We start from the raw sequence: 19,363 nt of genomic DNA, 5'->3' as shown, positions 1-19,363 counted from the left end.
AATAGGAAGATATAATTAATTGTGATGAATGTCTGTCACCGGAAATTTATTTAACAGGTCGCTGTTAATATTAACGCTCAAATCAATTTTATATTGTTACGTACGTAATCATTTCGCATAACACTATTACATTGAAGATACAATTTAATGTTACAAACGAAGATTAATGCACTCCTGTCATATTATTATAGTTTTGCAAATTAGTATCATCATAATAGCAGGTTACGACAGCTGTGTGAAATAGTAATTTTCATGACACGATTTCGTGATGTTTAGATTATAAACTTAAATGAATATACAGCAGAGAACGGGTATTCATGACGGAGGGTTTCATCGTCAGCTGTATGCGATACTGCTTCCCCACCCCCCTAGCCTGCAACCCCGGCAGCCAGTGACGTCATTGCACGCCAGCTTACGTCATTATAAAGCGTCAAAGAACTTGCGTCTTTGGGCGTCCTTAATCGATGTCGAGGTTACTTTATTTCGGGGAATATCGCATCTCGTGTTAGATTTTTCTAGTATTTTACACAACTTATGATATTATATATTAAGCGAACACATTGTGTAAATGCAAATGTTTTTATATTATATTTTAAAACCCATAATTTTGACGGATAAAATTCTCATAAAAAATAAAAAGTTAAATAAAAAATTGCACATTTTATTAAAATGCCTTGTAATGTAAACATAAAAAAATATTTTTCTTACTAAACTAATCTCCAGCTCGTTTATATTGTATCTACTTAGGGTTGTACATACTATTCTCAAAGTTCATAAGACTATGAAATAATATATACAACTGTAGGTAGATATAATTGGTTATTACGTAAGTACTTAATTACTTAGAGGGTTCTCTGATGTCATTTTCTTGGATCAAGTCTCTTTATAGTTGATACTAATGAATATAAGATAAGACTTTTATATATTGTTGGCACTTATTAATGGAAAGAGCTTTTGGATATGCCGATAGCACAGACATAAAGCGTGGACGTAGTATTTATTGATTTCTAGGCAGGATGTATAAAAATGTAAATGTTCTTTACTGACATATTCTGTAATTAAAATGGTGGAAAGAGTATATACTGAGTTTCTTGCCGGTTCTTATCGGTAGGATATACATTCTGAACCGGTGGTAGCTTTACATTTAATTCAACACTGTAACATGACAATTCAAAAGTGCTTTTATGAGCTTACTTGAATAAATAATATTTTGATTACAGTTAGTACATATAATGTTCAAAATGCTTTAATTAAATCTTATTTTGTTTTGAATTTCGATCGCTAACCATAAGCCAACTAATATAGATGCTAAAGCACATTCATGCAATCTGCTGAAGAATCTGTTTCTTCTCTAACTGAAATTATAAACTGTGCTGTCTCAAAAAACCATACCATAAATCTTTTATTACTAACGAAAATATTAAAACTACAGAAAATATTGCGGTTTCCAAGTATGATTTCAAAACTTATGAAGCACTAACAAGGCGACTTGTGATTATAATATACTCCTACTCTTTCCATATTTAACCTTTAGCGTAGGCTGAACATATATATCCAAATAAGCTGAGACGAATTTGTGATATTATCACGCTTATTCATCGATAATCTGATCGTAAACAAGTCTTAGAATTACAATGAATACAAATTATTTATTCAATGAAGCTGATAATTATATTTCTAAACATGTTTATTTACGATAAGTCCCAGTCGAAAGGCACTTTTTATGTACATATATTTCTGTTATTAAAATAGAGACTTAAGAATAAATAACAGTATCTATTAAAATATTCCAGGAAACTAAATTATTTAACCTTGGTAATTTTTAATCCGAATACCCGTTTTGCTTGGCTGGTTAACGACAACATTTAAAATATTATTGCACATTTCGTTTATATATTCATGAATTTAGCCCATTAACCTTCAATTATTAGGCAAATAAAATCTATATCAGATATATCAATGTGAAAGGCAATATTTTTATAATAAACGGGTGGACATTAACATCGAAGAATAATGCCAGTAACGAGGGTCGCCGGTCGAGACAGCCAATTATTAATCATTATTATTCATTTAACCCGGGGACTGACCCACGGAGAAAAACCAACGCTAAATTTAATTAAAAATATGCCAATATAGAAGTCTTTAGTGGAACTTTTTAATCTTCAATACAATTAAATCGAATTTTTAAAAGTTGAAATATTATATATATATATATATATATTATTCCTTATGGGGTATCAGTAGTGAGGAGTACCTTATGTCCTTTTCTAAAAGGTGTATGCAAAACTTTATGATTATTGTTTGAGGAGTTCACATGTAGAAGGCAAATAATTATAATACAACCTACTTAGATTGAATATTGAGATATTAGACAATTTCTTTTAGTAGAATCGGTACATCGTTTACGTTCATATTTATTTTATAAAACGATTAACGAGGACGTTTCAAATACTCGTGTGTGTGTCTTCTTTAATCAAGTGTTGTCGATTTAATTTCTACTTACCAAAAATTTCTCCTTTACTAGCATATTCTGATACAATGTAGATCATATTTTTTGTCTCCATAACCTGTGGAAAAAATAACAAATTAACGGAATGATTCAACAAATTATTTTATACAAACAAATAAATATAAATTATGAAAAATAACTTAATTGGCAACGAGGTAATGAACTTATTATTTATACTTTATATCAATATTATTATATTGACTTATTTATAAAATCGATAAACGATATATAAGTACATATGTGATTACAAGTACTTATAACATTATCTACTTAATGAAATTTTTAAATGGCTGATTGACATACAACGCACAGCCTAAAACGGTGGATTTAACTCCTTATGGAATGTGATGCAATAAGGAAAAGATTTTTTTTTAATTTATCTCCTCATGTGGATAAAAGTTTAATGAGAATGCGTCATATCTGATTTGATATTAAAATATGAAAATCGTTCTTTAGTCTACTACTAAAAATTTATAGGCAGTTGTTAAAGACTTTTTTTTAATTCATCCCTTAAGAAGACGAAAATTGAAAGTGCAAAATGATAGTAAGAAATAGGGAATTCAGTATTTATGCTGATTCTCGTAAATGTCAGTTGTTATTACTCTGATTGATACAGATTCGCCTTATAAGAGGGATAGGATAGGATTGTATGGTAGTTAGTCATTTTTAAAATTACAAACATTTAAATTGTTCTATCGGCAACATAGGTTACCAAAAATCTACTGTACAATGTTTCCGATAGGATATCCCAACAAGTACACGGCTAGTACTCTGATCATTTTCATACCGACTCATAATTAAGCTATAATTAGTTTAACAACATTCATTTCCTTATTATCTACATGAAAGATATACATTTCAAACTTAGTTCGAGCCAAAACTACTACTGCTTGAGCTGGTTTTAAGTTTTCGATTTAATTATAAAGTCATTTACAATGAAAGATAAATTTGTACAATGAAAAATACTATACACCATATTAGGTACTCTCGTAAGATCAGTCTTCAATTTAAAATATTGGTAGGTCATATGACTACAATGTTAAGACGTCATGGATGACGTAGATTGACGTAATAAACACTTAATAACTCTTTGTTACCCCGAAAAACTAATCATAATTCAATGGTCACAACAGTAGTTAAAAATTTCGCTTCTAAATTGCATGTCAGGAGACCACGAAACCATACTTGTAAACGTGAAGACCACTTGTAAGCGTGAAAAAAATACCTTGTAAATTACTAATAGACGTAATGAGATGTTACAGATTGTAGCGTGCTCACATCACATACATGTAAAACGGCTAGGCCGTGTCCATGAACTATCTCAGCCGCGTAAAACTAAAAACATCTATAAATATCGCCTGAGTCACCGTATCTGTCTTTTAGTATGACCGTCAAAATCCATGTAAGCCCACACGGTACATCAATTAATTGTAGGTTCTTAACCTTTGAAATTACCAATGGAAATAATTTAAAATATTGAATGTGTTTTTTTGTTTCATTTGGCTTTTTATTTTTTTTATCTTTTCAGTCACCTTGAATTTTAGCAATATTTCTCAAGATCGTATAATATGTGTTATACTTAAACAATATGTAAAAATAACAGTCTATCGGATGCCCATCCAATGTTGTTGATTTTATCAGTTTGGTGTAATGTAATCGACGTAGCGTGTCGGAGGTTAAACGTTTGGGTTAAAATTTAATTACAAATAGCGGAATAATGTTTTTTTTTTATAAAAAATAGAATGGCCGAAAAAATGAACCTGATGGCCATTGCAACGCCTGGTGATGGATACTCATGAGATATAAGATATTATATCGCTTTTGCAATTCTCGCTCGCTTTAAACAGGAACATAACAATGTTGATGTTTGGTGGTAGAATAACGGATGAGATAGATATTGAAAGTGCGTCAATTGTATGAAAACAAAGCGCGTCATTTGTTAGTACCTTTTTTGTATAAAATAAGTAGGCGGACAGGTGAATGGTCCACCTGATGGTAATGGCCTGGAGGGTGGCCCATAGACATTGGCGCTATATCAAACATTAACCGCGCCGCCAACCTTGGGAACTAAGGTGTTATGTCTTATGGTTTTAGTTACACTGGCTCATTCACCTTTTAAACGAGAAGAAAACAATAATATGCATGCTGTTTGGTGATATAATATATGATGAGTTGTAGTATCTACCCAGACAGGCTTCCACAAAGACCATACATATATTTACAATATACCTTTGGTAAAGTAATTATCATGTAATTTATTTATAAAAGAAATACGCTTCTGAATGTCAATTATGTCTTAAATAATTAATAATATATCATTATTTTTGAAAGCTAGAAATATGGTATTCGGTGTTGAGGCTTTTACTTCACTTAATTTAGTTGTAAAATACTTTTTGAAAATTCATCCCATAAATCGGGGATAAAAAATTGCATGGAAATTCATCAGTTTTGAAGTTATAAATACGGAAATCGATGTTCTCCTTCTGTTTATGAGGACATGTTTAATCTAATATCGTTTTTGTAAATGTGAGAGGGTGAAATTGGGGATGAAATTTTGTATTGATTTTCGTCATCACACTCCATTACACGCTATTAATTTCGATGTTATAAATAATAATCAATGTTTGGGCTTCTGCTTATAAGTAGAAGACATCTGTTAAAGCATATTTTAACCATCTAAAAGGGGTAAAATGAGGGGCCTTTAAAAGTATATATATGGATGTCCTTCATATTTGAAGTTAGAAATATGGAAAATGGACTCTATATTTGTCTATGAGAATAAAAATTGTTATGGTATTTTTGAAAATTCAACCCTTAAGAGGACTAAATTGGGATAGGAATTTTAAAGAAGTTCATTATTTTTAAAATTCCAAATATTTAAATTGGTCTATACGTAACAAAATACTTTAGAAAATTCGGTTAGTCTCGAGATAATACATATCATAACATATATTGTATAATCTTGACGTCATATTACGGATGTTTGATTGTCTACTAACAACATCAGGTGGTCGAATTTATATTCGACCAGCTGAAGTTGTTACGACAAAATCTCAAACTTCAAGGGGAAATACTTTATGATTAATTATTACAAAAATCGGATTTCTCCAATATAAATTAGGTATTTCCTTTTGACGTCAGATTCTTAGGAAAACACACTTTTATCAAAACCTTATATTTAAATTAAACAAAATGCGAATTTACTTCTCTGTTCAAATCAAATTTTAAATTTAGAAAACAATAAACGTCTGGTATAACACAAACGATGAACGTTTCATCGACAATGCAACTGATCGAGTGAAATGTTTGTACACGAAAACTACCATTCAAGTTCTTAATAGTGTTTAATTCATTCAAGCTGGTTTCAAAAGCGAATCATGCAATACTATTGTTCCAGTTGCAGGAATCAGGAGGATAATACGGTATGCTGTGACCTATTTTTAGATGTCACTGTGCTACAATATAGTTCGTTAATTCAACTACCGACGTTCGAGGCTTCGTTCAAGCGTGATTAATGATAATTACACAATCATTAAGTTTGAAATAAGAAATCTTATTCTTTATGTCTAAGACATTCTTAACTCTTATACATTATGTATTAAAAAATGTCAACCTTCGAAAATAAAAGTAAATTGTATATTTAGTATTCTATAGATAACAGTCTAAAACATGATAAAACGTGAATTAATAGTAATTAAACAAGTAGGTTAGACTTATCAAAATATATAGCATACAATTATAATAATAATAGATAAATTTTCCTGAGCGTAATTTTAATGTTCCAATAGTTCTGTACAAATGAGTATTCGCACCAACAAAAAAACACACATTCAATGCTAATTACCTACGTTATTTTAGGTCGTTTTTTTTTGTAAAACGTACATATATAAAATTACTTAAAAATGTTAATTAAAAACAACATATCCCACCCGTTTTCTTATACAAATAGATTCACATGATTTACGTATATACACTTGTTAAGATAGATTACAATTGCAGCAGACTGAAACGCAATGCAAATACATGCATCTGTCATGCTGTCATATGTGAGTAGACGCATTCCACACACACACGTTTATTTGTCCATTAATCTTGCTGAATACTTTATTTATCGAGTTATATAGATAAAATTGCTTAGCTAATGGATTTTACAAATATTAACAGACACATAAACATTATTCATTTAAAAGGGAATCTTAAGCAAAATTAAATATATCATTTGTAACTTTGCGTCTTCTGAAACGATTTCTAGATAGCATAGACAATCAACAGGCAAAAATATCGAAAAATGCTTGTCAGGATAATTATTTGTCGAGCATTTTTTTTGGGGGACATATTTAAACAGGCCCTTTAGAAAACCATACGAATCAAAGAGATTTATCACTTGAAATATCGTTTACGTCATTTACCGTTCTACAATTTTTTTATTAATCGTGTCACGTACATGCGATTTTCATACACCTTGTTTTTTTCTACGAACTAAATCGACAATCGGTATGTAAATTTGCTAAGGACAGTTTAATATGACGCTTTTACAGTTCAACGTCCCAAATAGCAAGCAACCTCGTTTATGAACGGTAATTTCACGTGACATTTACTTTGAACACTATAACAACAGTCAATATACTTGTTTGTCCTCCTACAAACTGCACACTGGATAGTTAGATTTTAACGGTATGTAACGATATCATTATATTCTATTCGATTCGCTTACATCCACTTACGTACCATCGGTACGTAGCAATATTATAATATAACAATATTTATAATTTCATCATATTTCTTATAGAAATAAAGTATATATACTTAAATATCTTTGAATATCTTAGTTTTTTGGCGGATATTATAAAAAATATATAAGCATCATTAAACGCAAAAAAATCCAGATCAGACATACATAAAATAATACGATATATTATATGCAATGTGTACATTAACATCGTTGTATTATTATATGTATATTACATCGGTACAAAACCTTATACTATTTAAAGCTATTAGTATCCTATACCTACATGTGTAACAAAAAATAATTATGTACTATTTTTAATGTTATATATAAAAAAAAGTATTTTTATAACGCATTGTGTCCTACTACGTCTTCGTACCGTACCATTAGTTTAAAAGATTTTTAAGCAAAAATATTTGTTAAAATTAAATACATAGCGAAAACATTTATAGAAAAGGAATCCAAAGAAACATATTATTATTTATTCGTACAAGTGGTGTTGAGGGTACTGCTAACAACGGATGAAACAATTGAACAAAAAAAACTCATACGGAGAAATCACTAGTCACAAGGACGTACAGTCGAGAGTAATTAAAATTCGAATACGATGCAATAATTATTTTAACTTATCTGAATACAATCGTAAAATATTCAACTACATTCAATTGGTACAATGATTTACGTCAATGAAAAGAAACGCAAGAAATGTCTATCTACAGAATAAAATAATTATACATTAGTAATCAACGATCGAATTATGTTTAACAATGGAGAAAGATGTAATGATAATGAAGAAGAAATTATCTTAGTTGAACTTACTTGATAAAGCTTAATAATATGAGGATGATCCAGCCTCTTCATGATATCCACTTCGCGGTAGACTTTTTGAAGATTACTGGCATCTAATTGTGATTTATCTATTATCTTAATTGCTACCTGTAAAAAAAAAAAAAATATTATAATAATTATAATCAAGCAAAATAATTAAACTAAAGTTAAACATGATATATTTACTAATTAAAAATAATCACAAAAAAATAGTACTACAGGCATAAGGGACGTGTTAGTTCTCAAGGTTGGCAGAGCATTGGCGAAGTAAGGAATATTTAATATTTCTTAGAGAACTTAAGTCAATGGGCGGTGGTGAACACTTACCATCTCATAGGAGCCCTATTTACTCGAACCTATAAAAAAAACAGTTGTCGGTTTAAAGTTTAAACCTTATTGTAGTGTTTTACTTTTATAATAAGCATGATCAAAAACTTATTTAACATTCCGCTATTTGCATTAACGTGTAGTTCAAGAGCGATATTGTAAAACGATAAATCACAAAACTTTATGCCTTTAAATGAATATGTATTGCATTTTTATGAAGAACGGAACAAAACAGTTATTCGGTGATTTGCTGTTTCCATACAGACAAAGAGGCGCTGACGTCAGGACGAGCGTCACTTGGTTTGCTCCGATTGAGCCAATTGACGCGATACGCGTGATTGGACTTCTCGTCACTTCTATATAATCTACAGAAAAAAACCATCTCTGTGTCTTTATCAACAGATATTTTACTTAAAAAAGGCATCGACGATGAAATCAAATATATATTGTAATTGAATAATATAATAACAAATATATAAGTGTACTGTTAACCACACAACTTTAGTTTTTTATACTCAGATTACAACGAACAAAACATAATTGCTTAAATTTTATGAGGTTTAGTTAAAATTAAGAAATAAAGACATTTCCGACATGATTATTATGTTTATATTACAATACATGGAAAATACAGTTCCAAAATACAAATACTTCTATCTTAAAAACCCTGTCATATTCCTCGAATTATTTATTAAATATGTATATCTTAATAATAACTTTATTATTTATGTTTTGCCTTGATCTTATAGCGGTATCTTGGTGTACATAAAAAGTTTTATTATACTTTAGAATATTATAATTATTACTTTCATGACTCGGTTAGTAATTACTATTATAGTTTACCAGTAATTATAAAAAACATATTATATAATGCATATTATTATTATTGTATATACAAATTTATTATTGACGGTTAACTCATAGATACTAAGAAAAATATTTTAAGTTTTAGCACACTACCAATATTGATTTATTAATTGACTTTCCAATATCGTATTATTAAGATAAGTAATACGCAAGCAATACAACGATTTCGACATTTCTAATCCAATGTTTCTGTTTCTATTTCTGATAACTCTAAGACCGTGTCTGCTACAATCTTCAATAAGCCATTTGCGAATGTAAGTTTTTAAAATAAACATTGCCGATTTAAAATAGACGTGATATTTGAAAACGGAGACGGTTACTGATGTGCCGATGCCGGTCAGACGCGTGACATTGACCCGATTGTGCTGATAGGACCATCACACACGTATCTTTACGTCATGGAGGCCCTTGCAATCAAAACGAGTAAGTCAATACTCAGCGTTTAGATACCCTATCTTTAGGAATATTTCATCGCTATTATGAATTTATGTTCAAATGAAACAGTTTCGTTAAAACAATGGATGGTTTATCGCCAATTATAATTATTTACTCGTACATCCGTATGAAGCTTCCTTATCGCCTAAGTTGTTATGAAAACAATTAATTATTGACATTATTTAACTTGTATTATATCTTTATATGAATGCCGGTAAATGAACTTACTGTATTAAATTATTGTGTTGCAATAAAAACGCAATGCATGGTCTTACGATTTTTTTATTTACTTTAATAATTGATATGTTATATAAATAAACATTATCAAGAAAATACTCGCATTTAAAAACATACAAGTATTATTGTGGCTACGCACTTTAGTCGTGGCAATTGAGTATTTAATGTCTGATCTTTAGTGGACATATATTATGTATCCTTATATCCTCAATACTTATGATATATATCTTACATTTAACATTATATTAATATAAAAATACATTCGTTGCGTTTTCGTGTGTGTCAACGGTAAAATTAATTTAATACAGTGTACTGTTATTATTAAAACATCAATCATACCTTACAACCGAAGTTTCGTTTTCGCTTTTCAAGGTTTTATATTGTAGTAATAAAGTAATCTGATCACGTTTATTATGATGGGTAGCGGATTTCGTTCATAAGGTTACAAATATAAAAATTATTACCGTCATAAAACTTCCCGAATTGTGATTGTGAGTCGGGACAATAAAATTCTGTGGTCAGCGTCTTTGTTAAAAGGTGATGATACAATTTTCTTTAAAGTAATTTACGTCTGTCGGTATTTCCTGTCATAAAATATTTTCGCTTTCCACTTGATCTCAAATATGTGATAAAAATAATTACTGAAATACACCTGTTTAATATTTTTCTTTTTGATGTAACAGTAAATCATATTATTTATAAAGATAATTTTTCTTCACATCATTATTTAATTTATATTTAAAAATTGAGTATCTACTTATTATATTTACAACTCAATTATCAGAATGCCGTGGTAACAAAGACGTGATGAATTGTATTGGCTCACAATACGAGAGATGAATTCTTTGCCAATTCATGCGAGAGACGATTTCTAAGATAACTTTTATCAGGCGATTACTGACAGTAATGCATCGTCAGTAACTCTTCCATATCGTTCATAAATAACATGCCTGAAGTTTAAAAATCTATATCATGTCCTTACATTTTGTTATTTAATTTCTGTCAGTATTATTTCGGTCCGAAGTGTAAGATAGTAGATAATAAGTACATGACGTAATGGATATTATCTTAACTAGATTCTTATCATACCCAGTAATCCTATGAGACTTTTCAGCAGTATATACAATGTACATATATGTACATTTAATATAATTTCAACGGACGTTAAATAATATTTTTATTTAAAAAATAAAAATACTTTCATACAAATCTATAACGTAAATATTGACTTTATAAAATATAATAATTGAACATATTGTGATAATGGTAATTAATTATTGCCAAAAGGCAAGCGAAGTGTTTTTCTTAAATTTGAGCAGTAATGTGTATTTTATTTTTCAAAGTGCACGGTCACCTGTTTGTGGGTCAATAACCTGATGTTATTGAACCGCTAGTGTAGGAACAGTGACGCGTGATGAGCCGGGGTGAGATTTAATAAGACCTGTAAAAATGTAGTGAAATTTGATTTCTTTACTACAAATTCTGATGAACAGTTGAAATTTGTAACAAAATGTCTGAAGAAAGAAACAATTTCATATCAGATCGAATTTTTTAAAACTAAACGAAAATATTTGCACAGATCTACATAATTAATTTCAAACTTCAAAGAGACAGAAAGTAGCTTATTTAAAAATGAGTTTTTATATCTAAACAATTAAATTATAATTTGTTTTTTTGGATGTTGGGATTTATTAAACTTGTTATAAGTTTAAGATTAATATTCATGTAAAATAATTTCGCTTGAATATAATTTGTACAAAGAGTCGAATAATCAGACAAAAGAAATAAAATATATTTGTTATTTCCCTTTAGAGAAAAGAAAGCCAGCCGACCTCTTTTGCTTAATAAGTGGTATGGAACGCAACCTAATTTTATGCTATTAAGTTCATAAGATACGTGGCTCGAGGGATATGGGCTCTAGTATGTATATTATGTAGAGAAAACGCGTTAAGCATATAAAATATGTTGCTATTCAGACGTCTGGGCTACCTTTTAACCTCCTAAAATGTACATTACGAATAATTTATATATTAAGTAAATTCGCGTTGAGTACTCTTAAGAAATGTTTTTAACTTTGACAAATTATTTTTAAAATTAGATGAAACATTAATATATGTTAAGTATCATAAAACCAATAATTTAAAACTAAATAAATTAAAGATGTCTTAGCTTATAGAGATCATTAAAAAATTGCAATAACTATTTAATTGGTTCCCGTCCTCAAAACGAAGTCGTCCTCTAAATATTACATTAAGAAGTTAAGGAATTACGAAAGACCATTTGTGTCATGGTTAAAACTATTCAAAGGCGTGATTTTAGTACCAGGAAATGTTAGTTACACTTTATATCCATGTATGTTTCCGGGCGAGTTGTCCAAATGGAGGTCAATAAGTAATTCATGCAAATATATTGCTATATATGCTAACCTACAATATTTTTTTAAATATAATAACAGATAGACGAAATAACGGAAAAATACTAAAAGTAATTTTAATTCATTAATCGTGTTAATACCATAATCGCAGTTATTTAAGAGTAATATTATCATTTCCGATTAAAATATAGTATTAACCTAAATAATTAGCAGAAGTTATATATTTGTTTCATTTATCCAAACTATACTACCTGCTAATAACCTATCTTCTAACTAACAAATAGATAGGCGGACGAGCACGTGGGCCACCTGATAGTAAGTGGTCACCACCATCCATAGAAAGTAGCAAATGAAAAAATAGTAACCATTCCTTTTAACGCCAATGGACCAACCTTGGAAACTAAGATATTATGCCTGTTACACTGGGTCACTCGCCCTTCAAATCGGACAAAATAATACTAAGTATTGCTGTTTGGCGGTAGATTATCTGTGTGGGTGGTATCTACTCAGACGGGCTTGCGCCAAGTCTTACTTTCTTTAATTTAATTTTAATGATAAAATAAACTCTGATGAATGAATTGTAATTACTAAAAACATATAAATTTCAAATCCAATGCAAACAATTATACGCAGAATCGCTGACTATGACAGACCGTAGCAATATAATTCAAAGAACCTATACATCAGGACCGACATCGGTGCGGATGACATTCAACATGCATCGCGAATCATTGGTATTCAATATCAATTATCATAGAAAAATAAAATGAATTCTAAAATAATTTTTAAAAAATTATGTTCGATTTAAAATAAATAGCACTAGGCATCTAGAATTAGTTGAAAATCCAGTGTAATACGGGTTTTGTTACATTACACGAAGAGTCCATTAGTGCAAGAACATTATCTGATAAAAAAATGACATTCAAGCAGATACGTGATACGTTGACATGTGATTATTTTAAAGCTTTGAAGAGTCTTTGTGTGCTTTATCTTAAACCTTACATGATATCGATACCTTAGTTCGTGTAGGACGTCATAATACGGACACATAATATACCTATATTTAAAATGAAATTAGTTCGAAGATAATTTAAACTAAGCCAAACTATGCATTATAAATGTCTATGAGTCATTTAGTCTATAATACGATACAAAAGTGATCTGATAAAAAAATTGTATAATATTTGAAGGAATAACTATAGAGGAAGTACGAATTATATATTTTTTTCCAATTTACATGTTGTTGTAACAACAAATAATTAATTATCTCATTGTTTGGTTGGTTCGTTGCTTCTCACAGTAAATTTATGTAGAGACGAAATTACTAAGTTATCTAAATACAACGATTTAGTTATCACACATTATCAATCGCTCTGTAAATATTTTCATTGAAATAATAAATAATAAACCGATTTAATAAAGTATTATACATTTATGTTGTTGATTATCTAGACCAATGGATTAAAAGCGACAGACATTTGCGTCAATTCTTATCTTATAATTATGATAAAGTTTAAGACATAGTATACGTATAATACTATTGACGCACCTGCGGTTTAATAAATGGATGAGTGCTTTTTATAAGACACAAATCTTCTTATGACGTCAGAACTGTTAATGATTGTAATCGATATTTATCAAACAGAGGCGCGCGTCACAGCAATATTTTCGGCGACGCCAGTATTGTAGTATATTGTAAAACATTAGAGCATTTTAATATCATTATCACATGAAAAATAATCATCTTGCGTCATAAATAATCCTCTAAAGAGATATGAAGAATGACGACCGTCGATGTCAAAAACTAAATTTTTAGTAGCTATCTACATCCTCCGTCCGAAACCACTGTGATCAACAAGTCTAGACGACGATCAATAGAAACGAGGAAGCGGCGAGCGTAAGGGTGACAAAGACAGATAGATTTTCTCCCTTCCCCAGACTGCTATGCTTGAGATTACGCTGCACGTAGTATTTTTCAGAGTATGATGAAACATTACCCACTCTGTAGTACATGCTGCATTGAGAACACGAACTCAACGTTCTTGTTTCTTTTAAGTAGAACGCTACAAGATTCAGTTTTGCAACAATAATTACAAAGCAACGAGACGGAGCGAGCTGAAATTTTTAAGATGAGAGCCTCGAATTAATTATCATTGCATGAATATTCATTGCATCATAGCACGCTTTGACTGAGTTTCAATTGAAATATAATTGTCTAAAATAAAATTATAGTTACGTAAGTATAGGTACGAAACATAAATGAGTATAGCAAAGACAGAAGTTAATAAAAAAATTATTACAATTATGTATGAAGTACAATATGAACAGGGAAAAACACTGAAATATTTTTAAATTAGAAGTTTACACTTAGGCAACTTTTATTTTACACGTAAAAAGTTTCGTGTAAAAATACGGCAAATGTACGTAACGTTTAAAGTGCTTTACTCGTCTACGTCGAACGAAACCACGGTGGGAAGCGTAGTGCCCTCCATTCTAGTACCTCCCACCCCTAGTTGGAGGCTTGGAAAAACCTTTTTCAAGGATACCTACCTACCCCCACTGGATTCAATTTGTACGGTACTGTCAGTGCAATGCTTTGTACACAAGTTTCGCATATATGCTAAAAAATGTTTCGTATTCAATTCACTGTTTTGAAACAAAATATATATTTATTCAAAGAAGATACTAATTAATTTAAACTGAAGAAACATTTTTTTAATTAGATATAGCCTTTACTTCATATAAAAGTTATATAAATATATATAAACATTTTTGTGAAAATTATGTTAAATTCAACATTAGTCACTAATATACAAAATAAAATGTATTTTCTTGGCTTTACATATTTTGAAATCAATTACATTAAGCATCTTTGAAATAGAAAAGGTATCTCAGACAAAAGGGTTGCTTACAAGTATGATGTGCTCGTTTCACAGAAAAGAGGTTTTAGTTGATCATTTTGTGTTTCAGAATTTCTAATTTTGTTTCGACATATTACTTTCATAAATTTAATATTAACATTAGTAAAAGTAATTGTAAGTAGTTTTGTACCTTTCACTTTTTTTAGACTCTTAAATGAAATTTAAGTTTAATTTAACCTCATATACTTTTTCAATCATTTGTAAAACAAGCGATGAATCGTGGGGATAATCGGGGAAATCTTAAGCTTTAAATCCAAGAAAGTACAAACACACGGTGACCGCTAGACTGCAGAACACAGATAAGAGTGTGTATCTGACGCAGAACTCCAAAATAGATAACGCATTTGCGTCAAGCGGGCATTTTTCAAGCGCCCAAGTGTAAACCGAGCGCATGCCATGAGAAGTAATTCCCTGGCAAAATATTCGCTTGACTTATTCGTTGCGATCACGAATCGCATCTATGTTCACTTTCTTAATGTTTCAAACTAACAATTGCAAAGTTCTACTCCGCTCGGCTGCGTGAGATATGAATCATTGTAACAAATCACTTCACAATATGCACTGTGTTTTATAAGATCATGATAATGCAACATCAATCACGATGAGTAGATAGGTGCGTGTGAAAAATGTAATATATGAAAAATGTGATATTTAAATATATTTAGAAGTATCCTACGTAAACTGTCATAAATATTAACTTTAACTGTAGTAGTCATGCTTTAAATATTTTTTAATAAATATTAAAATTACATGTATATAACAATTGGTGGTAAGGCTTTGTTGGAGGCACATCTGGGTAGGCAACACACATATAATTATTACTAATTAAAAATGACGTATTATTGTATTCCGGTGTAAAGGGTGAGTGAGTCACTGTAATTAATTAAAGGCACAAAGGACAGCATCTCAGCTGCTAAGATTGGTGGCGACAAACTTACCATCAGGTGGCTAGTATGCCTACCACTATTATAAAAAATGTACCTTACATTCAGTTTAGAAAGAATTTTGATAGTATGTAACAGCAGTATTTGTTCTTTCAAAAGCTATCTTTTTTTTTAACTTATACTTAGATTTACTTTCATGACGTTTCTTTGTCGGTCGACTATTTCACGGGTTTGTCTCTGGCCATCACCTTGGCGCTAATGGTTCACGCGGAAAAATGTTAAATAATAAAAACAACACGATGCCTGCATCTGAAGACAAGGTCGATGCCGTGGTATTTTGGGATGCGGCAACGCGCATTCGACCTCAGTCGCCTGACTACGCCGAGTCGCTGATTGATGGTCATGTTCCTCGTAATATTTTGTAAATACTTAACCGGTTTTAGCAATAAAGTAGAAAGTTTCATTATATTATTTTTGTTAAAATATTTGTGGTTTGTACAATTATTTTTCATATTATACTTTACTGATATTATTGTTATTAAAAATAAATTCTGAAATATCTGGAGCGTAACATAACGCAAGCAGGAAGAATCTGTTTGACTTACACGTATGGACCTTGATAATCATTTGTTGTAACTTCGCTCGTGTGAGTTAACACATTTTCACCATATAGTCATTTAGTAACAGAGGACATCATTACCAAGCCATAGAAGGTCAAAGACACCAAAAATATCGATGAAATTATTTGAGCATACAAACTTTAAAGACTTTTCACCTCTTCAGAGCATTTTTTAAGTTTAACTTAAATAGTTTACTTCAAAGCGTGTGGACATATTACAAGGTTGAAAGGTTAATAAGTCCATTTTAGTTTGTTAATATAATAACTATGTAATAAAATAATGTCTATGATTTTTTGGATTGGCTCTGTGCAATAATTTCATTATATTACGATTTCAAGACGTATAGGTAAAACTTAAGTTTAATTACTATTTTTAACGACGCTTTTGCTCATGACTTCTAACATAATAAAAATATAATGAGATATGAACCTAATGCCTTGGTATTAGTTTTCAAATAGTTTTTATCACAATTGTTAATGTACAATACCAGTCCCAAATTAACAATGGAAAAAGGTTAGGTTACATCAATCCATTCATTCGAAGCTGTTCCTCTTATGACATTAGGTAATGTTATCAACGCCTTTTAATTAGGTACACCGTTGCTTATTTGCATTGTCTAATTAATATAAATCAACATGCTAAATTAAAATAGTCACCGATCCGTTTAAAATTCTGTGAGTCATTCACAGCGCTATTGGGCCAACGACCCACTTTAATGCACTATGCACTACTTTAGACGTCTCTATATCCACTACTGAATGTTAGCTTTCGTTCGTCGATTACCCGTATTCAAGAAGACACTCACAGCTTAGATTGACACTACGTGAATATTAATGGAGCCTTGTACCCAAAACTTGTAAAAAAACATATTTGAAATCTTAAAATGTGAACAGTTCGTTTATCGCTTAGAGGAATAAAATGATGTTTAACAAACAAGGGTTATAATCTTGTACACAAACATATATATATATTTGTATTCATGAATTTTTGTACTTTAATTACAACTACAGTTAGAAATTGGCGGCACGTGATGAATTTATTACAAAGACCTATAACAATGCCCTCCAGACCGAATTTCAACCACAGTTATCAATCTCAAAGACCAGCCTTCTGCACAAGAGATATTATAGTGTAAAGAAAATGTGCAAATATAAGTGCACTCTCTATTTGTTATCCCTAATAGTCAAATGTTACGGGAATTACGATTAAAACACACACAAGACACTTTAGTAGAGACATCAGAATTACTGGTTTTGCATTTATTCCGAGATTTAGGTTAGTACTGAGAATTTGTTGAAGAAGTAGACAGAAACGGGATGTGAGTTCGGAGGCCTTAGTATTTGCGACTAGACCAACGAAAGACAAATCAGTCGTTAAATTGAGATAATATCTACGTCAACATGTTTTTGCGCCAAGCTCTATTTGCGAAGATATTTAAATGGTCTCAAATACTATTGACATGACGTTATTTAGTCATCTAAGCATTCTAACCTAACTAGGAATTCTCCATATCTACAGCTACAGATAATTTTATGTTTTTTAATATATTATTCTATAATATATATACGCATAGTATTAACACGTGACACGGTTTAGAATTATTTTCTTAAATTTAGTACTGATATAGACGTAGGAAAATTCACGTTCGATTTAATGAAATATTCACTTGCTTCCGCTGCTGATCGAAATGAGAGATGGAATGAGATTTTGCTTCGTAATTTTCTGCTTTGTTAGGTGCATCAGCACGAATATGATCTAGTCAATTTGAAAACAATAAGTACACAGATTACAGTCGTGACTCGGTCAACTGACAAACGATTAAGAGCTCGTCTATTTTCATGTCCGACATTATACTCCAAACACTAATAGAGCCATTGTAACTGTGACATCTCTAAAATGTAGGATAATTATTTTTATCAATAATAATCCTACGCTGTAGTAATAATTAACTGTTACTTAGTTTTATGTCTAAAGACATGAGCCAATTAAAATTGTAAAAACAAGAGTTCTCATTCGGTACTTATTGTTTAATTTTTAAAGCAAATAAATTTACTACAGCCATTGTATGTAAATAAAGTTTTTCAAAGGTCAGCTGACCAATGAATCATTTCGTTAAGGTAATTAAACATACCGATTAAATAAATGGTGATTCAAATAATAATATATAGATTATATGTCAAGAATTATGTAACATTTAACTTCGTTGTTAGCTGTGGAAGTTTTTGCGTGAATTCGGAAAATACAAACGAACATAATATCTTTAACATTAAACAGGTTCGAAATAAAGTTATTTAGTATTATTAAATAAATAATATATAAATTAAAACACTACCGCATAACAGGTCATTTTAATGTAAGTATTTGTATATCATAATTAAAACTTTTAAATTTTACTTAAATAGATATAAACTTCACGAAACTTTATCTTCAATAACGCAATATGAAAAATAAGTAGGTTAATATTGCATTAAACATTTGTGCAAGTTCAAAAATTGCTATTGTTTTTAAAATAAGAGGAAGAAATCGTACTATACACATCATTAAATACATTTTCATTGTTATGAACCTACTAAACCGTGAGAATTCGAAGCGGAAACCAATTTTAACGATAACGATGATGATTTAGCCGTAT

At 30.3% G+C, this 19,363-nt stretch overlaps 1 protein-coding gene across 1 annotated transcript in view; it reads right to left on the bottom strand.

Annotated features, from left to right (window-relative positions):
• The window catches only part of LOC113399176 (serine/threonine-protein kinase SIK2), a 39,714-nt gene that overhangs the window by 18,158 nt on the left and 2,193 nt on the right, over positions 1–19,363 (bottom strand). Inside the window, exons 2-3 of the mRNA XM_026638253.2 lie at positions 8,058–8,174; positions 2,504–2,567 (exon numbers count right to left, since the gene is read on the bottom strand). Coding sequence (XP_026494038.2) covers positions 2,504–2,567; positions 8,058–8,174 — 181 coding nt within the window. The remainder of the gene's footprint in view (positions 1–2,503; positions 2,568–8,057; positions 8,175–19,363) is intronic.

Source organism: Vanessa tameamea, chromosome 15, assembly GCF_037043105.1.
Source record: "Vanessa tameamea isolate UH-Manoa-2023 chromosome 15, ilVanTame1 primary haplotype, whole genome shotgun sequence".
Taxonomy (NCBI): Eukaryota; Metazoa; Arthropoda; class Insecta; order Lepidoptera; family Nymphalidae; genus Vanessa; species Vanessa tameamea.
The sequence above is the reverse complement of the archived record's forward strand: the minus strand, read 5'-3'. Positions and strand labels throughout refer to the sequence as shown.